General features: G+C 38.2%; 1 protein-coding gene across 2 annotated transcripts in view; it reads right to left on the bottom strand.

Annotated features, from left to right (window-relative positions):
• LOC124253725 (QRFP-like peptide receptor) overlaps positions 1–24,452 on the bottom strand; it is a 50,300-nt gene that overhangs the window by 4,225 nt on the left and 21,623 nt on the right. For both annotated transcript variants that reach the window (XR_006892268.1, XM_046687547.1), the window contains exons 2-5: positions 16,186–16,307; positions 14,379–14,502; positions 9,017–9,219; positions 1,919–2,048 (exon numbers count right to left, since the gene is read on the bottom strand). Coding sequence is in view for 1 of the 2 variants with exons in the window: in XM_046687547.1 (XP_046543503.1) it covers positions 1,919–2,048; positions 9,017–9,219; positions 14,379–14,502; positions 16,186–16,307 (579 nt within the window). In the remaining variant the exon portion in view is untranslated. The remainder of the gene's footprint in view (positions 1–1,918; positions 2,049–9,016; positions 9,220–14,378; positions 14,503–16,185; positions 16,308–24,452) is intronic.

Raw genomic sequence — 24,452 nt, 5'->3', positions numbered from 1 at the left:
ACTCTGCAATATTAGATTTAACATGTCTAAGTTTCGATATACCTGATTCAGGGGAAAAACTATGAAGAAAGGTAACAAAGTACTTCTGAAGGATTTGTATACAAACGGTTTCTTCAGTGATCTGATAAATCCTGAGAAGAATATTTCATGATAATCAAAGGAATATAATCTGAGGTTTATGAATAATGGTAGTCAGTTCTTGATTTTGAGCGAAAATGGAAAAAGATCTACTGCAATCCAAAATAAATCTTGAATGAATACTGTATAAGATGCTTGATTGGCATTTTAGAAGACGCTACTTGATGAACATTGATGAATTTTATGGATTTCATCTTCTTTTTATTCTTTGATACAACGTTTCAGTGCTTGTTCTGGCCCCATCATCAGGTAAAAGCCCTGAAGCGTTGTATCAAAGAATAAAAAGAAGATGAAAAATTCTCTATGTTCATCGAATACTGAATACTCTACGACTCCAGGAATAATGAAAAATTAAATTGAAAATTTAAATTAAATGAGGTAAAAAACCTGGCGAAGAATGATGACAGATGATTGACAATGCCAGTAGATTGATGTTCATAATAAGCCCACGTTGGATTAAAACACTGACTTTACACCAATTCTACAATTTAAAAACGGTTTTGCCAAAGTTATAAAACTGGTCAAAACAGCTTAGGAATCAATCAGTCATATTATATTGACCGACGACAAGTAATACCAAGATGGTCAGCCATTAGGACTAATTTGGACATGAATCCGTACCAGATTGGAGAGTGCTCAAAGATGATACAGTTTGGCCAGGTTAGAGGTTGCCATGACTGGACTAATCACCGGTCATTTTGTCGGACCAGACTGATTGATTACAGGTTAGCACAAAATAGACACCCGGTGTCATAAGTGATTTTCAGTGATCCGAACACATCATTTTCACCCTATTTAGCCGTCAACGTCTGGTGGAAAATCTTTCGGTAGATAATCAAAAATGATATTTTCCTGATCTGTCGTCAAATATTCAATTCATTCTAAAAGCGGCATTTGACCGGGAGATCGACCTGGGGAATACATTGCAAGAGGTTTCAAATTTTATTGATCTGGCCCATAGTTTTGAAGATAAACGAAACCTTGCGTGGGCTTGTACCAATAAATAGATATTAAGATGTCATGCAAACTCCCAGATCCCGTTCCTCAACCCACACATGCCATTATACATTTCAAAATGTTTTTGGTTAGTCAGGTGTACTTGGAGTTTACTCGTTATTCCGAGGTGGCGGGTTCAAGCCCCAGTATGGGTACAATATCCTCGGCCATGATGTTATTGAATAATGCCAGAAGCGACGTAAATCTCACTCATTAACATTATTAAACAGGGTTGTTATTTCTAATCCAAATCCCAGACATAAAAATAGGAACAGATCACCAATGTCCTTTTCACAAAGACAAGAATATGATTTCCATTGTTTGCATCTCACGGTTCGATCATTGTTGTCAATGTCCTTTTCACAACGACAAAAATATCCTTTATGTATATATCTTACGGTTCGATCAAAAGGTTATGGCTGCAACGCCTAAATCTCCAAAAGTAAGTCATTCTGTACACATGATCCTTTTCTCATATCATTTCCGATGTATGTTTTCAACGTAACCGGAAACATTCTATTTTGCCCGGATAAAAGTCGTGATCATTCGTAGTCCTAGTAGTTGTTGAAAAACACATGTTCGGCAGTTGTATGGTGGTATGTGAGGGACATAAAATTGACAGTTTGTCTTTCAAAAACATAGATGTCATTCTAGGGAGAATTCAACATATTTGTTGGTTGTAGCAATAATTTATTCAGACGCCCACATTTATTGGTTAATATATGGTTTTAGATGGTGTGCTTTGACAAAACAGTATTATTGGAATCTAAATGATTTAACCTACCTGTTTCCTTGTGGCATCATCATCAGTGGAGAACTTCTGCTTCTTCATCACTGGGGTCTTTTCTGACGTGACGTGGTAGGGGCTGCTTTCAGTTGAAGGCGGTGACCGGAACGTTCCTGTAGCTAGAACTCTGCCAAATAGACAGTGATTCGTTAACACGTATGTAGTCCTGGACTAGACCCACCACAGAAACAATGACTACTGGATGTTGCCAACGTAAGACAGTCAAACGCCGATGCACCAGTCACTGTAACTGATGTAGACGTGCCTGCAATTATACTACTTTAGATTTGGCAACATTTAAAGTCCTCGAACTTTGCCAGTGGAACCGTCAAAGTGACTACTGTAGACGTGCATACAGTTAAACTAATATAGATTTGCCAACAATTAAAGTGCTCAAGATCCCGCCAGTGGAACCGTCGCTGTGACAACTGTTGACGTGCATACAATTAAACTACTGTAGATTTGCCAACAATTGAAGTGCCCAAGACCCAGCCAATGGAACCGTCACCGTGACAACTGTAGACGTGTCTACAATTAAACTACTATAGATTTGTCAACAATTAAAGTGTTCAAGATCCCGCCAATGGAACCGTCACTCTGACAACTGTTGACGTGTCTACAATTAAACTAATATAGATTTGTCAACAATTAAAGTGTTCAAGACCCTGCCAATGGAACCGTCACTGTGACAACTGTAGACGTGTCTACAATTAAACTACTACATATTTGTCAACAATTAAAGTGTTCAAGACCCTGCCAATGGAACCGTCACTGTGACAACTGTAGACGTGTCTACAATTAAACTACTACATATTTGTCAACAATTAAAGTGCTGCCAATGGAACCGTAGATTGTATATTGTAATGTGTCCTCCGATATGTAATACCTATCGATCAATACGATCCATCATAGCTCCCCAAACGTAATAAATGGCAACACTTTGGGAAATATGTGATTTTTTATACATTACATGATGTATGTGATAATGGTGTATAAATAGCTATAATTACATCAAACACACCCATTATTTCCTTCAATTACCTATATCCAGATCATAAACATATCTCCCAAGACATTAACATGAACCAATACTGAATAAGCAGATATTAATCATTTGACAACTGATCTCTTCTTATACAAATAAGCTCATCTTGCAGCTGAATACCTGGCGTCATCCCTATTTGATAATGATTCTTCAACACATGCTTATAATACTGTCTGAATCGTACGATCGAACCTACTTTAGCAGAGGCTTATGATTAATATGGAATGGGCTTAAACGCTTCTATTTGCCCAGACTACCTTAGATGCACTGATGTATTTGGTTTGGGTTGCACAGTTTATATCACCAGTGAAGGAGATTACAGTGTACTACTACAGTGCTTGCGAAATATTCTGCTACTTTTTTTAGTTGGGTTTAACAACACTTTTCACAGTATTTCAGCTCAAGCTGAAAACATATTATTTAACTGCCTTAAAACGCTGAAGCGTCATCACGTAATTATTCTGTGGAAGGAGTCTTCGACATTGTATTTCAGCTAGTGGTGTTCTGATGATCGAAAATCGATCGAAAAGGGATTAAAAATAATTATCAGTTGCAAAATACATATTTTCGAATAATCGGAATTTAGTTGTATAAGTATAACAAACTTGAATGAAGTAAATTAAATTAAATTTGAATATTCAGGATACTCATGAATGATAGTATATATATTTAATGACAGAGTAGAATAATCAAGTAATGAGAAGATGACAGAAAGTATTGTAAAATTTAAACACTTTTATTGTTTAATCACAATTCCAGTGTCTTTCACTGTATAACAGTATTAGTAATAAGAAACATTAATTGAAAAATTCCGGGGAAAACCCTTAAAATTGGTGATTACAATAAAAATGTATATACTTCCATAATAATCGATAATCATTCACCACAAGTCATCCGATAATCGACAATGGATTTGGGTTCCGATTCCCAACACTAAACAGACAATAAATGCCTGAGAAAATATTATACAGAACTTTTTTCAACCACTTTCTGTAACAAATAATATTTCAAAACACACATATTCAAATCTATCTAACTCCCCGATAAATGATATACATATATTATAGAAGGTTGTGATGTGGAGTCTGTGTGAAATCTACTTTTGTTTTACTTTAAAGAACTGGAATAAATGTGATTGTGATGATACTGAAACTGATTTCTACGATAATAATATCTAGACATACAAGGTTTACCTGAACAGACGTTGTGTGCCTCCATCCATGAAATATAGTACATCCAAAATGTAACAAAAGTGTGTTTGCTTATTTTTTACTGGTTGTTTCACACAATCAATTGATTGACGTCACGCACATTGACGTCACGACGTGCATCAACCGAGTCAGCGAGCCTAACAACCCGATCCCGCCAGTCGCCTTTTACGACAAGCGTGGGTTGCCGAAATCAAGTTCCAGCTCTGTTCTCCACGAGTCTGCAAAAGACCTACTTGGAATTTTTATATGGATATTTCTACTCTTGAATAATTAGTTTATAGGCACATCAAAGCCATTCTGTGTTGATTTCTCTTTATGACCATCCAAATTGGCCTTCTAAAAGTGACAATATCTCAAATAGCAATTGATTTTTGGACAGCTGTTTTGCAGGTATTTTCTCCAACACATTGATTGGCACATCAGTCCCCTGCCGTCGTGGGAGCCTTTAATTCACTATCAGGAAATATGCAGGATTATATTATAGATGAAATTTCCTTGTAATAGCCCTTCATTGGGAGCCATGTCATATCATGCTGATTCGTTTAAAGACCTAGAAATAATGAAGACAGTGTGATCAATGAATATGGCATGAAACGCAAGGAACAACGGACGATTCCTGGAGTGTATGATATGAATAGAAGGAGTATCACTGGCCCAGAAAAGGAATTTACTTGCTACTCAAAGATGAAACAGCCGTAATATCACTGCTCTTACAGAACCTGTTGTTTAAGATATAATTGTAAACATCACTACTCATAATGACTCTCATTTTCAGTATCTAATTAAACGAGAACACATGAAACGGTATATCTTCCCCATTCAAGCTAATTACAAATATATAGATACAAACGGATGCAAGGAGCTCTTGGAAGAGAAACTTTCTCAACTTGATTCACTACTGATGTGGATTCTGACATTGATTCAGCTTATTGTGTTCCGTAATGGCATCTTTAGCTGCAGGAGGTGGCATGCAATTATATAATTAAGTTTCCACATCTTGAGGTATCTTTTCGACACTGAATTTCAAGAGAACTCATAAATGCAAGAACGCTATCAAAGACTGTCATAAACAGGATCTGTGTTATTTTCAAACGTGTCTACAATTAAACTACTACATATTTGTCAAAAATTAAAGTGTTCAAGACCCTGCCAATGGAACCGTCACTGTAACTACTGTTGACGCGCCTGCAATTAAACTACTAAAGATTTGCCAACAATTAAAGTGCTGCCAATGGAACCGTAGATTGTATATTGTAATGTGTCCTCCGATATGTAATACCTATCGATCAATACGATCCATCATAGCTCCCCAAACGTAATAAATGGCAACACTTTGGGAAATATGTGATTTTTTATACATTACATGATGTATGTGATAATGGTGTATAAATAGCTATAATTACATCAAACACACCCATTATTTCCTTCAATTACCTATATCCAGATCATAAACATATCTCCCTAGACATTAACATGAACCAATACTGAATAAGCAGATATTAATCATTTGACAACTGATCTCTTCTTATACAAATAAGCTCATCTTGCAGCTGAATACCTGGCGTCATCCCTATTTGATAATAATTCTTCAACACATGCTTATAATACTGTCTGAATCGTACGATCGAACCTACTTTAGCAGAGGCTTATGATTAATATGGAATGGGCTTAAACGCTTCTATTTGCCCAGACTACCTTAGATGCACTGATGTATTTGGTTTGGGCTGCACAGTTTATATCACCAGTGAAGGAGATTACAGTGTACTACTACAGTGCTCGCGAAATATTCTGCTACTTTTTTTTAGTTGGGTTTAACACCACTTTGCACAGTATTTCAGCTCAAGCTGAAAACATATTATATTAACTGCCTTAAAACGCTGAAGCGTCATCACGTAATTATTCTGTGGAAGGAGTCTTCGACATTGTATTTCAGCTAGTGGTGTTCTGATGATCGAAAATCGATCGAAAAGGGATTAAAAATAATTATCAGTTTTTCGAATATTTTCGAATAATCGGAATTTAGTTGTATAAGTATAACACACTTGAGTGAAGTAAACTAACTATTAAATTTGACGATTATTCAGGATACTCATGAATGATGGTATATGTATGTAATGATAGAATAGAATAATCAAGTAATGAAAAGATGACAGAAAGTATTGTAAAATTTAAACACTTTTATTGTTTAATCACAATTCCAGTGTCTTTCACTGTATGGCAGTATTAGTTATAAAACACATTAATTGAAAAAAAACCTGGGGGAAAACCCCTTAAAATTGGTGATTACATTAAAAATGTATATACTTCGATAATAATCGATAATCATTCACCACAAGTCCTTCGATAATCGATAATGGATTTGGGTTCCGATTCCCAACACTAAACAGACAATAAATGCCTGAGAAAATATTATACAGATCTTTTTCAACCACTTCTGTAACAAATAATATTTCAAAACACACATATTCAAATCTATCTAACTCCCCGATAAATGATATACATATATTATAGGAGGTTGTGATGTGGAGTCTGTGTGAAATCTACTTTTTGTTTTACTTTAAAGAACTGGAATAAATGTGATTGTGATGATACTGAAACTGATTTCTACGATAATAATATCTAGACATACAAGGTTTACCTGAACAGACGTTGTGTGCCTCCATCCATGAAATATAGTACATCCAAAAATGTAACAAAAAGTGTGTTTTCTTATTTTTTTTACTGGTTGTTTCACACAATCAATTGATTGACGTCACGCACATTGACGTCACGACATGCACCAACCGAGTCAGCGAGCCTAACAACCCGTTCCCGCCAGTCTCCTTTTACGACAAGCGTGGGTTGCCGAAAACAAGTTCCAGCTCTGTTCTCCACGAGTCTGCAAAAAAGACCTACTTGGAATTTTTATATTGGATATTTCTACTCTTGAATAATTAGTTTATAGGCACATCAAAGCCATTCTGTGTTGATTTCTCTTTATGACCATCCAAATTGGCCTTCTAAAAGTGACAATATCTCAAATAGCAATTGATTTTTAGGACAGCTGTTTTGCAGGTATTTTCTCCAACACATTGATTGGCGCATCAGTCCCTGCCGTCGTTGGAGCCTTTAATGCACTATCAGGAAATATGCAGGATTATATTATAGATGAAAGTTCCTGTAATAGCCCTTCATTGGGAGCCATGTCATATCATGCTGATTCATTTAAAGACCTAGAAATAATGAAGACAGTGTGATCAATGAATATGGCATGAAACGCAAGGAACAACGGACGATTCCTGGAGTGTATGATATGAATAGAAGGTGTATGACTGGCCCAGAAAAGGAATTTACTTGCTACTCAAAAGATGAAACAGCCGTAATATCACAGCTCTACAGAACCTATTGTTAAAGACATAATTGTAAACATCATTACTCATAATGACTCTCATCAATTACTTACAACAGTTTCAGTATCTAATTAAACGAGAACCCATGAAACGGTATATCTTCCCCATTCAAGCTAATTACAAATATATAGATATAAACAGATGCAAGGAACTCTTGGAAGAGAAACTTTCTCAACTTGATTCACTACTGATGTGGATTCTGACATTGATTCAGCTTATTGTGTTCCGTAATGGCATCTTTAGCTGCAGGAGGTGACATGCCATTATATAATTACGTTTCCACATCTTGAGGTATCTTTTCGACAATGAATTTCAAAAGAGAACTCATAAATGCAAGAACGCTATCAAAGACTGTCATAAACAGGATCTGTGTTATTTTCAAAAGGATATAAAAAGCTGGAAATCAACCACTTTTAACTGACTGACTTTTTCTTAAACACAGTATATTTACTTGAAAGATGTAACAGCCAGAGAAGTGAGTGAGAGAGTGACTTTAGTTTTACGCCACACTCAGCAATATTCCAGCCATATGGCGGCGGTCTGTGAACAATCCAGTCTTGACCAGACAATCTAGTGATCAACAGCATGAGCATCGATCTGCGCAATTGGGAACCGATGACATGTGTCAACCAAGCCAGCGAGCCTTACCACCCGATCCCGTTAGTCGCCTCTTACGACAAGCATGGGTTACTGAAGGTTCATTCTAACCCGGACCTTCACGGGTGAACACCCAGAGAATTTCACCAATTTATGCCATAAAGAACTCCTTCCAGAGTAAGGTTTTAGGCCGCTTGTAGCAATATTCTTGCAATATAACGACGGCGGACACAAGAAATGGGCTTCACATTGTACCCACTTGGGGATTCGAACCCGGGTCTTCTGCTTGACGAGCGAACACTTTAACCACTAGACTGCCTCACTGCCCCCCTTCGGGAATTGAAACTGGTCGGTCTTCTGTACACTCTGCCAAGTTATGTTATTGCTCAGAAGGACATCCGCAGCCAACTCTTTCTCTGCTTGGGATACTGTTAAGACACATTTCCAATTTAACCCTCCAAACACCCATTGTCATTTATTCTTCTTAGGGAACAAAACATAAAAATCCTTTGAGACAACCCGCATCCAACTCTTGGTCTGCTGGGGATGCTGTTGTCATATTTCAAATAAATATTTCAACAAAGAATTAATGCTAATTGGTTCAACAAAAACAGGGGGCGGTGTGGTAGCCTAATGGGTAAAGCGCTCGCTCGTCACGCCGAAGACCCGTGTACGATTCCCCACATGGGTACAATGGGTACCCATTTCTGGTGTCCCCCGCCGTGATATTGCTGGAATATTGCTAGAATCGGCGAAAAACTAAACTCACTCACTCAACAAAAACATGTAAAGCATTCCCATCCCTTCCCAACATGTGATTATTTCATGCTTGACCCCAAGTAACTATACTCACAAGCCGCTCCTCATGGCCGACCTCCTGGTGGTCATTATCCACAGCTCCAGACAGATGCTGACATAAGCGAATGTCATGATGGCAACAGGGAACACAAGCATAATGCCCAGCATGAACAGTTCGTATAGACTGCTGTAGAGCGTCTGGTCCCAGTCCTTCACGCACCAATACCCCTTCCTGTACACCCCGACCTCCTTGTGGATCTACACAACAAAACACATCTCAGTGTCATCTGTAGGTTGGAGATTTAAAGGCACTGTACCATCGTCACTTGGTTGGTTTGTTGTTTAAAGCCGCACTCAGCAAAATTCCAGCTATATGGAATATGGAGGCGGTCTGTAAATAACTAAAATATTGATCGTGCGGCGTTGAACAAATTTGACTAAAAAATTCAAAGGTAAAACATGGTTTGAATGATTGACATAAGTGTTTCGATTTCTGGACTGGGTTGGTTGGCTTGTTTGACGCCGCTCTCAGCAATTTTCCAGCTATATGGCGGCGGTCTGTAAATAATCCAGTCTAGACCAGACAACCCGGTGATCAACAGCATGTGCATCCATTTACTCAATTGTGATACGATGTATCAACCAAGTCAGCGAGCCCGACCAACCGATCCCGTTAGTCGCTTCTTACAAGCATGGGTTACTGAAGACCGATTCTAACCCTGATCTTCACGGTTCGGTATGTGATACAAGAACACTATAAAAAGGTGGTTCGCTGGAACCAGCCAATGATATTTTGGAATTATCTTTCTTGACATAAACAGTGTTTATATGTGATGGTAATAGTATATATACTTATGTATATACTCTTTAAAGTAGGAGGCCTGTCATTGATACAGTATTCATGAAACACGTGGCGGTGGTGTAGCTTCGTGGTTAAAGCGTTCGCTCGTCACGCTGAAGACCTGGGTTTGATTTCCCATATATATACACATATACATATACATATACATAACATATAGTGAGTGTTTTAAGTGAGTCTAAACATTTGTTGGGAAATATATATTAAGTTTTGAGGAATTGGAATTTACAGTAACAACCTAAAAAGTTTAAAGTACAAAATTAATGAAGACTAAAACAGCAACAAGTAACGAACTGTCCTAATTCTTGTCCTCTTAAATCACTAGAAAGCTATTGCATTAGGACAACCTCATCGCGACCGAGCAATATCGAACAAAAATGTCATTAGGATGTTGTATTTTAGAACGTCATACTCCCACATTTTACCCCGAAGAAATCTCCCAGTACAAGAGAAAAGTCGTTGTTGCGGAAATACACATCACGAATCTGGAAACTGATACTAATTTGCTGTCTTCAATGATTTATTCGAGATGAAGCCATCGAGTTAAGTGTGGTAATTCGTGTTATTTTTATTTCCTAGTTAACACTGAGTGCCATTTGGAGTCTCGTTATCACTGTCGACACCTTGGCAAATTGATTAATTGATTAAAAACATTCGACATCAGACACCTAATAGCGCTGTTCTCACGAATCATGTCTTAATTATAGCTACCTACATTCATTTCTTCACCTTATAGAATCTTCCAGAGTTTATACAGTTTTGTAAGATGGAAGTCTTTATCCACAATACCGAGGAAAGAAGCCTTCGCTGACTTCTTGGTGTGTCCACAGAAAAAAGAAGATTTATTGATCTGAGAAAAATCGTCTAATATTTCGATACTTAATTTACCCTCAAAGGGTTTTTAGTAGTAAATAATCAGTTCAATGTGTCTTCAGCTCAGTGTATTCTTAGCCCTCGACGTAATTGCTAGCGGTTGTCTCATCAGGATATTTCGTTCCAGAAGCTGCTCCGTAATTTGACGAGAGGAAAACGGTTACAGCGGTTACATTGAATAATTTCCTTGATATGTATTTTCGGCTGCGATCTGGATAATCAGCTTCTGATCCGACCTTGATGAAGTCACATGCAGAATATCTCACTTGTTTGTTTATGTGAGTGTAAGTGACCGATAGTCGCATCTTAGGTTTGTTTGTTTGTGTTTTTTGTATAATGCCGCAGTTAACAATGTTCCAGCAGCGGTCTGTAAAAAATCGAGTCTGGACCAGACAATCCAGTGATCAACAACATGAGCATCGATCTAGGCGATTGCCGCATCTTGGGGTTAGTGAGTGAGTTTAGTTTTACGCCGCAGTCAGCAATATTCCAGCTATATGGCAGTGGTCTGTAAATAATCGATTCTGGACCAGACAATCCAGTGATCAACAATACGATCATCGATCTAGGCAATTGCCGCATCTTGGGGTGTTAGTGAGTGAGTTTAGTTTTACGCCGCACTCAGCAATATTCCAGCTATATGGCAGTGGTCTGTAAATAATCGAGTCTGGACCAGACAATCCAGTGATCAACAACATGAGCATTGATTTAGGCAATTGCCGCATCTTGGGGTTAGTGAGTGAGTTTAGTTTTACGCTGCACTCAGCAATATTCCAGCTATATGGCAGTGGTCTGTAAATAATCGAGTCTGGACCAGACAATCCAGTGATCAACTTCATGAGCATCGGTCTTCGCAAATGAGATACGATGACCAAATCAGCGAGTCTGACCATCTGATCCTGTTAGTCGCCTCTTACGACAAGCATGGGTTCCTGAAGATCAGTTCTAATCCGGATCTTCACGGATACAAACATGGACAGCTAACTTCCCGGCTGCGGGACATAAGACAGAGTTTGTCCAGTTTGTCAAGTTTCCTAGAGTCACGGTGGTCAGTGTCTTGGTTGCATTGTGTACATTGACGTGCTGATGAAGTACTGTATTAGGACGATATTCAATCTTTTTCGTTGTTACATTTCATCTTATCTTACCTCACACATAAATGTCGCTTTCTGATTGGCTGAGCGCTCTCCTGTTATTTTCAATGTACCCCGCTTACAAGCGAGTAACATTTCAATGTACCCCGCTGTCAATGGCAACTCATTTGGTACTTCATGATAGTAATTCTTTATCTCGAATAGCATTGAATCACGTATGATGAACGGAAATTACCGATGTTTTGCGAATGCAAATTTATGAAAGGGAGATAACTCTAAATCTATTTTTCTTGTCAGCAAAATCTAGCGATGGCTACAAAAAGATTTGTACCCGTGCTTCAAACAATTCAAAATTAACATTAAGGTGTTCGGTAAGATAATTCCTTTGTTCACCGTTCCTCTCAGCTAGGGCCCATGGGTTGATGTACCCGAAGAACATTTGATCAATTTTGCTTATATTTCAGCGAAAAGTGGAGACATACAAATGAAACAAACTATCGAGGGTACGTCAACCCAGTGATTTAGAACGTTCCCACATTTACTTTCCAAACTTCTACAGAAGCACATGGTAGCCACTGGTTTAATTTTTAGGGTGAAATTGCAAAACTATTTGTAGTACAGACATATATCGTCGCCTGAAAACCGGTGTTCTGTCCACTTTTGGTGAAAATTGAGTCAAGAAGATCAGGGTATGTTTTTCTGCATATTCAATCTCCATGCAAAATTTCACCGTGATAAATAGCCTAGAACTTGGGTTTATATTGTTTTAACTCCATAAAATAACACAATTTGTTAGTTCCAGAGTATTCTAAGTGGCTATTGGACCAATCAGCAAATCTAGTTTGATCACGTGACATGGAAATGGAACAGTATGGAAGTTATTATCATCAGTATAGACATACAAAGGGAACATTGGAACATTGCCTACATTTATGATTTATTTAATATAAATCGTAAGCTATGAAACTAAAACAGCCAAAATACAACCTAGTACGGGAGAGATAATTATACAGCAATCGCACAACGATGATTCAGCTCCGTTTCTGATACACAGAACACTCTGGTTCTGAACAAAATTACGAATCTCTTTCGCCAGGCGTTTTTCGTTAATTTCTTATTTATTTCAAGAACTTAAACATACTTTTAGTTATTTGTGCACAATTCCAAAGAATTTGATCGAATAGTTTCGAAAATATTGTTGTTCTAAACTTCAAGATCGGTTTTCTCGAAAATAGGATTTTGGGACCTAGAACACTTTGGTTTTCAGGCGACGATATGGTTCCGGAACACAGACGGTTTCAATTTGAATTATTGTCCATTATATCCAAATGTTAAAACCCGACTTAGCACTAACAGCTTCGATCTGTTATCTGCTATCTATCTAAAATCAAGATAAAACGACCATTATGTTTAAAGGTTGATGGTTTTAAATTCTGGAAAGATTCAAAAGCATTCAAAGTTTTGCTCGGTTTAATATCCGACAAAATCTCATTTGCCTTTATAACCAAAAGCCATCATGAGTATCCATGGATGTGACTTTCAGATGAAATCGTTAACAAGCGAGCAGTGCACAATAGACAAGGACAGGAGCAAGCTGTAGGCTGTACAGTTAATGTGATATCATGCAATCTGCTTTGAATGTTAAAGGTGAGTTTCTACAGGTTTGAGTTGAGTATTTACCTGTGATTTAAGACAGATAGAGACCTCGTGTCAGAACTTTATTATGATTACTACATTCTGTCGCGAGAACAAAGGTCCCGGTCAGTGCTTACGCGACAGTACGTTTATACCACGATCCAATACTGACATTGGTCATCTATCACTTGACTTCTGCATTTGAGCAAGTTTCGTCTCAATTTGTCGCTCAATACTTCGCAAAGTGGTCTATTTAAGTAACAGGATAGATGCTAGGGAGATATTAAGCCGCAAACATAGGGCGCTGCTCAGCTAAAAAGTTCTTTTAAAAGTTTTAGACTGAAGGTATGTTTTGTTGATTGTTATATCAGCAAGTTCACTAAATGTTCCAGCTGACAAACCAAACAAAACATTAGCTGTTGATATAGCTCAAAACTATGCGAATTGTTCTTAATTACGTGCTCGTCAATTGTATGGAACTTTAGAAAATGTTCAACAAATATTTATCAAAATGTGTATTTGCATGAGATTAAGAAATTTTGTCATGAGAAATCGCTACAATAAGTATTGTTTATTATACGAGACTGAGATTGGAAATGCTACATAAAATACAATATTTATGCAGTGAGAAAAACGTAAAATACAATCCTTATATGATCGGGGCAGAGAATACAATATTTATGTGAGCGAAACACAAAATACAACATTTGTATGCGGAAGAAACATAAAATACAATATTCATGTGAGAGAAACAAAAATTACAATATTTATGTGAGAGAAACAAAAATATAATATTTATATGAGCAAGACATAAAATACGATATTCATGTGAGAGAAACAAAAAATATAATATTTATGCCAGAGAACACCTAGTGATTTGTTTGTTTCTGAATTGATTATAAGGTGAATCCTGTAGGCAACTGGTGGCACTGTTTAAGGTTCATGAAGTTACTTACTCTTTGGAAAACAATGGGTACTGCAAGGAGACCCGACAACAGCCATAGCACAGCTATGACACGACACGCCTTGCCAACGGTACACGTATATTTGGCTCTCATCGGGAACATGATGGCGTAATATCTGCAATGACAACGAACAAACACATAAAAGCAATGTGGCAAAGTGTAATCAGCTATAAGGTATCTATATATCTGCAAAAAAATATGTCAAATCACAGCATTTTATCTTTCCCGGTTTTATTTTTCCCGGTTTCCATAGAAACGATTTGGACTTAGTCTCAAAGGGAGGGTTGGGTTTCGTTTCCGGAGCACAACTTGAAAACTTCTTACTATGTTTCAGCAAAAAATTGACAGATATATGAGGCAGAACCCTTAGTGGTGCCTTTTGCTATTTGCAATTTTTGTCATTTTATTTTTCCCGGTTTCCATGGAAACGATTTGGACTTAGTCTCAAAGGGAGGGTTGGGTTTCGTTTCCGGAGCACAACTTGAAAACTTCTTAATATCTTTCAGTAAAACTTGGCAGATATATGAGGCAGATCTTGACTGACTGACTGACTGAGTTTGGTTTTACGCCGCTTTTAGCAATATTCCAGCAACATCACGGCGGCGGACACAGAAATGGGCTTTTGACATTGTACCCATGTGGGGATTCGAACCCGGTCTTCGGCGTGACGAAACGCTTTAACCACTAGGCTCCCACCGCCCCAGGGAGGAAGTGGTGCCTTTGCTTTTTGCAGATTTTTATCATTTTATTTTTCCCGGTTTCGAAAACTTAGTCTCAATCATTTTTCAACAACTCGAACCGTTCAACAGAACCTGGCAGATATATGAGGCAGATCTTGAAGTGGTGCCTTTTGCGATTTACAGATATTGGCATTTATATTTTTCATGATTTCCATGGAAACGATTTGGACTTAGTCTAAAAAAATCAAGCTTGACTTTAAGTAACTGTCGGATGACTTGTTCTTTCAAATATGTGGGGGCCGGGGGAATATGTCATCTTCTGATGACTCTTGTTGTAGTGGTAGTGAGTGAGTGAATGAGTAAGTGAGAGAGTGACTTTAGTTTTACGCCACACTCAGCAATATTCCAGCTATATGGCGGCGGTCCGTAAATAATCGAGTCCCGACCAGACAATCTTTTGTTCAACAGCATGAGTATCGATCAACGCAATTGGGAACCGATGACATGATTGTGTGTCAGCAAGCCTGACCACCCGATCCCGTTAGTCGCGTCTTACTACAAACATGGGTTACTGAAGATCAATTCTTACGAGTCTTCACGGGTCAATAGTAGTAGTGGTAGCAGTAGTAGTAGTAGTAGTAGTAGTAGTAGTAGTAGTAGTAGTACATCGTACACTAAGTCGAAGACGTAAAGTAAAACGGGTCCCTTTTTCCTTTTCTGCACACACCAACATTACAACATCTGGATTCAAAATATTTCGCAAACAATAAATCAACAGAGTAATCTGCCCTACTCCTACACCCAAAATCGTATATACTATTTAATGATGGAATCACTCAATGCATTGTTTTGGGAACACATGTTGTCTTCATTCATAACTATATGTTTGAGTTACTGGTCTCGATCATATGTCTGAGGTTCCCGTCTGGATCATATGTTTGAGTTACGGGTCTGGCTTAACAGAAAGTGTTTATGTTGCACGAAAATAACGGTAAAGTATATATCAGTATCGATGCGGGTTAGCCAAGCAATTATTCCATGTCAACAGAACGTGGGTTGTATCGGCAATATGGAAACAATCTCAGTCGGCGATATCTCTACTGCGCAGTTGTACAAACCTCTCCAGACTCATGGCTGTCAGGGTAAATACGGAACAGATGGCAGACACATTCTGAAGATAGTGGACACTCTTGCACAGAAACTCTCCGAAGGTCCAGGTGAAGGAGAAAAAGGCTGCTAACTGCAACAGATTCAGATCCAGACACAGTTAATATCTAGGAAACTATCCTGTAGTACACAAGAATATACAAAATTACCTTCATCTTTAAATCTCTTCGGTGATACAGATTTACAAAATTACAAGTATATTTTGGCATTTACAGATTTTTAGAAAGAAAATTAACTGTGATTTTTTTTATGTGACTGTTTGTTTAGTGCATGGGGTTGAGAAGACGAAACATGACACATCCAGTTTGTTTATTCGCTCAGTGCAAAACGGTACACTACTTAACGGTAGGTTGTAAATAATCGAATCCAGATCAGACATTCGATCCATCGGTCGATACCACAAGGAGTAGGCACTGCCCATACCAAAGCAGAAGTTGGTAGGTTGCAATTACCATGTTCCCGCGGGGCTGGAAAATATTGATTTCATGAGACCCCATTGGTGATGATTCATGTAAGTATACATCTTAGCTCTTAATTAAACCGTACAGATATCATGCACCGAAGGGCTTCTGGGCAACAACTGTTGCAGTATTGACATACAACGTTCAGTTAAAACTTAATATTTTTCTACGTTTTAGAGATATTGGGCAGTTGGAAGATCAGTGTATAATTTTTCTGTGAGGTGAGGTGAGGTGAAATTGGGTTTAGCGTCGTGCTTGAGAATATTTCTCTCATATGACGACGTGCATGCGTGTGTATGTGTATGTGCGGCTGCATGTACTAGCCCAGACTGAAGCTCGTTTTATAGTGCTAGCCAACTGCGATACCATGCCGCAGTGAAGCATGAATACCCCACTCAGACACATTATGCTGACTCCGAGCCGACCAGTCCTTGTTGTACCCATTAATGCCGAGCGCCAGGCCCTTCCGCTCTCCGGGCGGACGCTCTAACCACTACACCACGGAGGCGGTCTTCTGCGAAGTGTCTTTTCTGTGATATTTATGTTTTAGTAAAATAAAACTTGTAAGAGTGTGTGGATATGAACACACTTTATATGCAAAAGGTAGCTCGAAAAATCCCCCTCCGGGTAGTTAGTGTAAGATGTTACGTTGATTATCACCATTTTTATGTAAGTAGGGACATTAATGTATCTATATTTGTTGAAGGAATTTTAGGACGTTTTGTGTAGATATTTTAGCTACCTTGCAATTGTTTTGGCTGGGTGAGCTGCAAACCTGCTCGTGTGGGGTTAAGCTATATTCCATATAAAAGTATGTGTTTATAAACCATCGTGACAGTTGTCATCAAAGACTGACTGACTGACTGAGTTTGGTTTTACGCCGCTTTTAGCAATACTCCAGCAACATCACGGCGGGGGACACCAGAAATGGGCTTCACACATTGTACCCATGTGGGGATTCGAACCCGGGTCTTCGGCGTGACGAGCCAACTCTTTAAGCATTAGGCTACCCCACCGCCCTGTCATCAAAGAGCGATGATCCCATATTGTAGGAACATCCCAGTTGGCACAAACACAAACCAGGGCAACGTATTTGTTCACATAAACATATCGTGAACATCGAAATAGGGGAGTGCAGAGGACGTCATTTCCATCCCTGCTACGTCAGATTGGGAAATGTCCTCCATATGTCTACCTTAACAGCCTTTGAAAGCTGTGCCGAGGGATTTGATATAGTTATCATGATCAAACAACTCTTGAGGAAGAGTCATTTGACACGCTTTGAAATCTTCGCAGAAAGAGCACCATTGATTGTAACTCTATCGCTAGTTGTGAAATATAGACCCAATTTGGACGCTTTTCTGAGACCTCCAATTTAGTTACCGTGATCAAACAACAAGCAGGGTTGCGGGTTGTAAAATATAGAAACCAACTCCTGGAGCTTCTGGAATGTTGCTCAACGACTGGCGGGTTGACTTGGGTAGCTGAAGTCATCCCTCTTGTCATACAATCTTTTCGTGAGTTCTTGTTATTGTGGTTCCCGACCCACAAAGCGTTCGTAGCGCTACGGCATTCGCACTGGTGGGGAACTTGGTTACAGTGACAGTGGAGTGGTTGTGATTTTTGCGACGGAAACTTTGTGATATGTCACAGAGTCTTTGTGATTTTAGCATCAGCAAGGTAAGGGTAAGGTACAATAAATGGCCTGTATACCTACAAAATCAATATTTCAAGAGAGTTGAATTCACATTTACTTACAGTAGGTTTCCATCAGTAACAAGTAAATATGTGTTGTTCTGAAAGTTACTGATAATTATGTAAAACCATTAATTGTCACGAAATTCATTCTTTTTGATAAATACCGGTATATTGTGACAAATGATCCCATAAAGAAGTGTAAAAATAATACAAAGTGTTCCGTTTAGAGATTATCCTCTTTCATCATAAAGCATGTGCTGTTTTATCAGCGAAAAAACCCGAACATATTAATTCCCATGAATTGGTTTAATGTCACAGAAACTTTGTGAATACGAAATTGATGTAACGGAAAATTCCTTCATTGTCATTATCTATGCAACATATTGACGTGCCCCAATAAATTACAATTGTGTAAGATAACATTATGCGGTGATTTAAAAAATACGACCTAAAATAACCAGAAGGGTAAAGCTATAATTACCATTTCGTCTTGTCAAAACTCATCTCAGTGCAAAGATTCTGTGACACATTGCAAAGTTTCCGTCGGAAAAATCACAAAGACTCCACTCTCACTGAAACCAAGTTCCCTACCAGTGATTCGTAAGCTTATGGTAAACTATAGAGTTACGACAGGTTGTAACGTTACGAACGGTTTGTGTGTTTTGACACTGAATCTTTTTGCACTGATCTAAATGTGAAAGAGATAAGACTATTGCTTTTCGGGAGGATTTTCGAGTCCTGGTGGATGCATCAGTTGAAAGGACTTATTTATTTCACCAGTATTGGACGATATCAGACGATCTGTATACCTGAAGCTGCAGTTAATCTTCTTTAGCAAATACCATGTTTGAATTTTAACAAGCTCAACAGGCCTTCCGGTTAATACGCTGAAGAAACCTTTCAGCATCAACTGATACCAAAGGCGAGGCTTGTTTTTGCCGAAGTGTCCTATCTGCAAATTCCACATATATGTTATCAGTCAGGAAGTCCAGAATTTCAGATATTCCTTTTTCAGCCTTAGATGATATTTGCTTTCATTTTGCACAAATTGGTTTTAACCTCCTAGGAAGAGCTCTATCTATGGTACCCACGTTTGCTAATAAAAGCCTCAGGGCATTGGGTTATGAGTCAATCTTGTCTAAAATCCTATGGCCCATCAAAGCAAAGCATTGATTGTAATAAGTAATGGAAATGGCTCCAATCATTTCTAGAGGGATAACTACCCTTAAAATATCGCCAGTTTGGCTGATCAGTAATCTGAAAAGTAGGAACATGGTATCAAAGAGAATTTGTTCAGTTATATGTTTCAAGACAACAGATTACATAGAAAATCAATAGTCCTGAAAGTGTTAAACCATCAACTCTACAGTTTTTGTTTGGTTAACATATCTCGAAATATATTCATGAACCAAGGTATACATTGACATAAATCCTAAAATTGCCCAGGAAAGGTAAAACTGACAGAAAAGTAAGCTAGTCTGGAAAATGTCGTCGCTTTTCTATCGCGCTAAATGGCTTTTAAAGTTCTGTAAATAATAGTGTACTTGTTTGAGTGTCCTATATAAATGCAATATCGATTATGGACTTGAAACTTCCGTTCATGATGAAGTAAGTTAGGTTAAGTTCAAAATATTCATTAAACGGTTAGAAATTGCCAAAATAATGTTCCCTGTGCTAGGGTTAAATCGATATTTTACAGACCACGAAGAAAATGGCAATTACTCGAGAACTTATACCCCAAAGCCAGGTTGCTTTTCAAATCTCCGTCTGACAAATGATAACACTAGATCTGAAGGTTACCTCGATTCATTCAGAGTTTCACCAAATCCTTTAAGGGATTCAGGCTAATGGGAATCAACCTCAGTGTTGAGGGTTATTTTAGGTTTTCGAATCCTTCAAGGAAAGATTCTTTTGCACTGGCAAACACTTAGTCATGTAACAGGTTCAAAGAAACGTTTAACTTCTGTACATTCTCTTTTATTTTATTTTTCTTTCCTTTATGTTTCATTCATTGAGAAAATTACTGAAAAGGTACCTGCTTCATAAACGTTATCTGTTGTATGCAAACGATATGTCCTGTCATCTCGTCTTCAAACCAATCAATGTTAAGGTTAGGGACGTTTAAATCATGATATGTTTCAATATAGAACGATTCTGATGGGTTATCGGCAGCCTTTGTATAGATCGATACGTGATCTACAAATGCAACCACGCCTATGTTCCTTTATATGAAAAGGCATACTTTAGAGAAATCAGCAGACAATTCTATGCTTCATTTTAACTAAATACAATTAAGATTTCTTCAAGTACATGTTACAATGTCCACGATTAAATATTTGATATTTTTTCATATTCATAACAAACACTAATCCGTACAATGATCAATTACTGAAGCGATTGAATATGTCTAACCTACTTCCAAACAAATTATGTAGCAGTCAGTTAAATGTCAAATGTAAGATATATATGAAATCTGGGACAAATCAAACGACTTTACTATTTTACTTAGTTAATACATTCGATTACTTCCATCAAGTATCTAAAGAAAACCCCCACTTTCTTTGTGGATTTCGTGATTTTAGTTATTATAACATCCTTAATGTTGCTTCCTGATTCTTGTGCATACCCTATAAAGGTTGATGTTCACTGATGAATTGTTCAAATGTATTGTTGCAATTAAATTAAGTCGAGAAACGTAACCAATTCCAGTTGGTTTTCATAATGGAAATATGATCCGATAAATGCTACACTTGTAGGAACAACGATGCAAGACGTACCAGACAACCTTTGGTATTTCAGTCTGGACAAAATGATTTCGCCCGACAAGCCACTGAAGCACCAACAAATAAGATGTATCAATGCATTAAATGAGCTCCTGGATCACGGCAGAGCGATTGAGAGGGTATTGGTGTATTTTGCAGGAGGACTAAGTGTTCACTGCAATTTGCTCCAAATATTCGATTTTACTCAACGAAGTGCAACGCTGAAGCTGTGTAAATCCTAAACAAAACAATCACTGTGTTGACACAGTATTTGCTGGCTCTGAAATTCCTGTCGTATGGATTGTGAAGGACGGAAATACAAGAACACACGTTTCATCTACTGGTAAAATAACACGGTAAAACGTGTTTGGTAGATGAATAATTTATGAAATAAGTCTCGGGGGGGAATGTCTGTTTTTAACTTCCCCTTGGGGTATAAACTTTGCTCACAGTCTTTGACAACGTTTTTTTTCCATTGCCTCTCATTTAAATGGCTAAAGTAACGTTGAGGCCTAAATCGGGAACCCTGACAACAGGATGCTGGCTTGAGACCTCTTGTACAGCAATATTACCAAACACTACATAATTCAATCAATCACATACAATCAAATCTGCAAGAAACTAAAGGACTCTTGACTTTTGCCCTTTCACATTTCCTAACTTTAAATTACTTGCATTAAATATTTAAGAACGCATTGTTTCCTCGTCGTGTTTCTTAATTGTATATTTACAGAACACATTTTGTGATAATTGAACCTTTGATCTCTTGTACGCCCTAAAGGTCAATACGATGCATGATTAAATGTTATCAATGTGACTCGGAAATGTTTATGAATAACATAGAACGTTTGTTGTCATAATCCCTGATGTTGAAATAGTGTTCACGTAATTAACTTGACTATTTCTGAGATTGAAACATTTTAAATATTTTTTAATTTTTTATTTTCATTGCGTTTTGGACTTGGTTGGGTTTGGATTGGTTGTTGTTTTACGCCGCACTCAGCAATGTTCCAGCTATAGGGCACCGGTCTGTAAACAATTGAGTCTGGATAAGACAATACAGTGATCAACAGCATGAGCAGCGATCTAGACCGCCTCCGTGGTGTAGTGGTTAGAGCGTCCGCCCGGAGAGCGGAATGTCGCGGGTTCGATCCCCGACCGCGTCATACCAAAAGACGTTAAAATATGGTACTTGTTGATCCCTGCCTGGCGCTCGGCATTAATGGGTACAACAAGGACTGGTGGGCTCGGAGTCAGTATAATGTGTCTGAGTGGGGTATTCATGCTTCACTGCGGTATGGTATCTCAGTGGGCTAGCACTATAAAACCAGCTTCAGTCTGGGCTAGTACAAGCAGCCGCACCTACACATACACACGCATGCACGTCGTCATATGAGCGAAACATTCTCCAGCACGACGTAAAACCCAATTTCACCTCACCTTACCAGTAGCGATCTACGCATTTGGGAACAGATGACATGTGTCAACCAAGTCAGCGAGCCTCACCCCCGATCCCGTTAGTCGCCTCCTACGACAAGCATGGGTTGCTGTAGACCAATTCTAACCCGGATCTTCACGGGTTTTGCGTTTTGGAGAATCAACATGGTATAATTGTCCTTCTCAAATATTGTGGTGAATATGAAGAAAAGCCGGGTTGTGTTGAGGGTTATGGTTAATCTTTGAGACTCGAATTTAGTTGTAAACTGGCTAGACACTACAATCTCAATCTTTGTAGGGAATTTTACTGGAGCTTTGGAATCCATTACAAAGGAGGAATTAGAATTTTTCATATTTTTTAAGTCCAATTGACAGTAAAACTGTATGTGTTTTTCCTGTTGTTTTTTATGTGTTTTCTTGTTGTTTATTGTTTGTTTGTTTTTTAGGTTCTTTTGTATATCTATTCCTTAGTACATATACTGGTCTTGTGTGTAGCATTACTTCATATATCGCTTAATATGTATATTTATTATATCGCGAGGCTCACATAATGTCATCGGTGTCATTACTTGATATGTCAATTACACAAGTGGTTGATGAAACAATAGTGTAATGATGATAACATAAAATTGTAATATGACCTTCTCAGTGGGAAAATATAATAAAATATTATAAAATATGTGCTGGCTCTGTGAGTGTTTTGTTCTTTGCGCCTAACAGGCAGCATGGCTGTATACTCCCCAGGGAGTTGAACAAGTATCGGAAAGTACGACAGTGTCCTATGGCCGGGGATAGTAATGTACGTAGCGCCGTGAGCGGGCAAAGTGCCTGGATATGAGCGCCATATAAGCGGACTATTACTATTATTATTAAAATATTTATGTGTCATTATTCATATATGTCACTTTGGCAACACAGCAGCACTCCTGCCATACAACAAAACTCGGGGAACCGAAAATAGCGTCTTCACCAGACAAAGTGATGGAAGGTAATCCAATTATGTTTCTACTGATTCGGTTGAAACTTAATTTGATAAGCACTGTGAACTACGTCCGTTGCTTACGAAGGCAGAAATTCTGCTGTCACAGTTAAACGAGTTAATAAACACGAACGTCTCGACCAGACAATCAGGTGATGGAGGCTAATCTAATTATACTATTGCTGATTTGTTCAGGATATAAGTTCATTGTCAATTACGTCCGTTACACACGAAGGCAGAGATTCTGCTATCAAATTAAGTTACGGTGGAGTTGGTGATTGCAACTCTCTGTTGTATCTGTTACGTGTCTGCAGACTATGGGGCCAATCATTTCATATTTTAGGGCGCCTTAGGGGTTCATCGAAAATAGAGAATTACATCAGACAGACCTTGAAAATCAATTGTGCATCTGGCAATTAAAAATATATCTGGCTTTGCAGATGCAAACAAAATCCCAGCACCTCCCCCAACCCCCATACACCCAACCACCAACCCATCCCTCACCACCAACCAAACCACATCACCCCTATAAACATGACATGATGGATCCCTATATGTGAATTTACTGATTACGTTTTTAGTTAGACATGACAGGTCTGCTGGAGGTTTGATTCAGCGTGTCATTTGTAAAATATTATTTGAATTTAGAAACAGTTATCAAAATGGGATAGGTTTTGCAATTGATTGCGCCACATGAAGACACCAATATGTTTTCATTCTGTTTGTTTTCTTCTTCTACCTCCTGTTGCCTTCAGGCTGAGATAAACTGAAGGTAACACTATGTTGCCATCAATTAAACGGTTCCGCTGTAATGAAGAGGTTCTTTGAAGTGCATTACCGGATATCAGTCAGGCACCAACGGATCATTAATATTATCAATA

This window comes from Haliotis rubra, unplaced genomic scaffold (assembly GCF_003918875.1).
Source record: "Haliotis rubra isolate DU_JTF1 unplaced genomic scaffold, ASM391887v1 Scf55, whole genome shotgun sequence".
Lineage (NCBI taxonomy): Eukaryota > Metazoa > Mollusca > Gastropoda > Lepetellida > Haliotidae > Haliotis > Haliotis rubra.
This window is presented reverse-complemented; position numbering and strand designations above follow the sequence as displayed.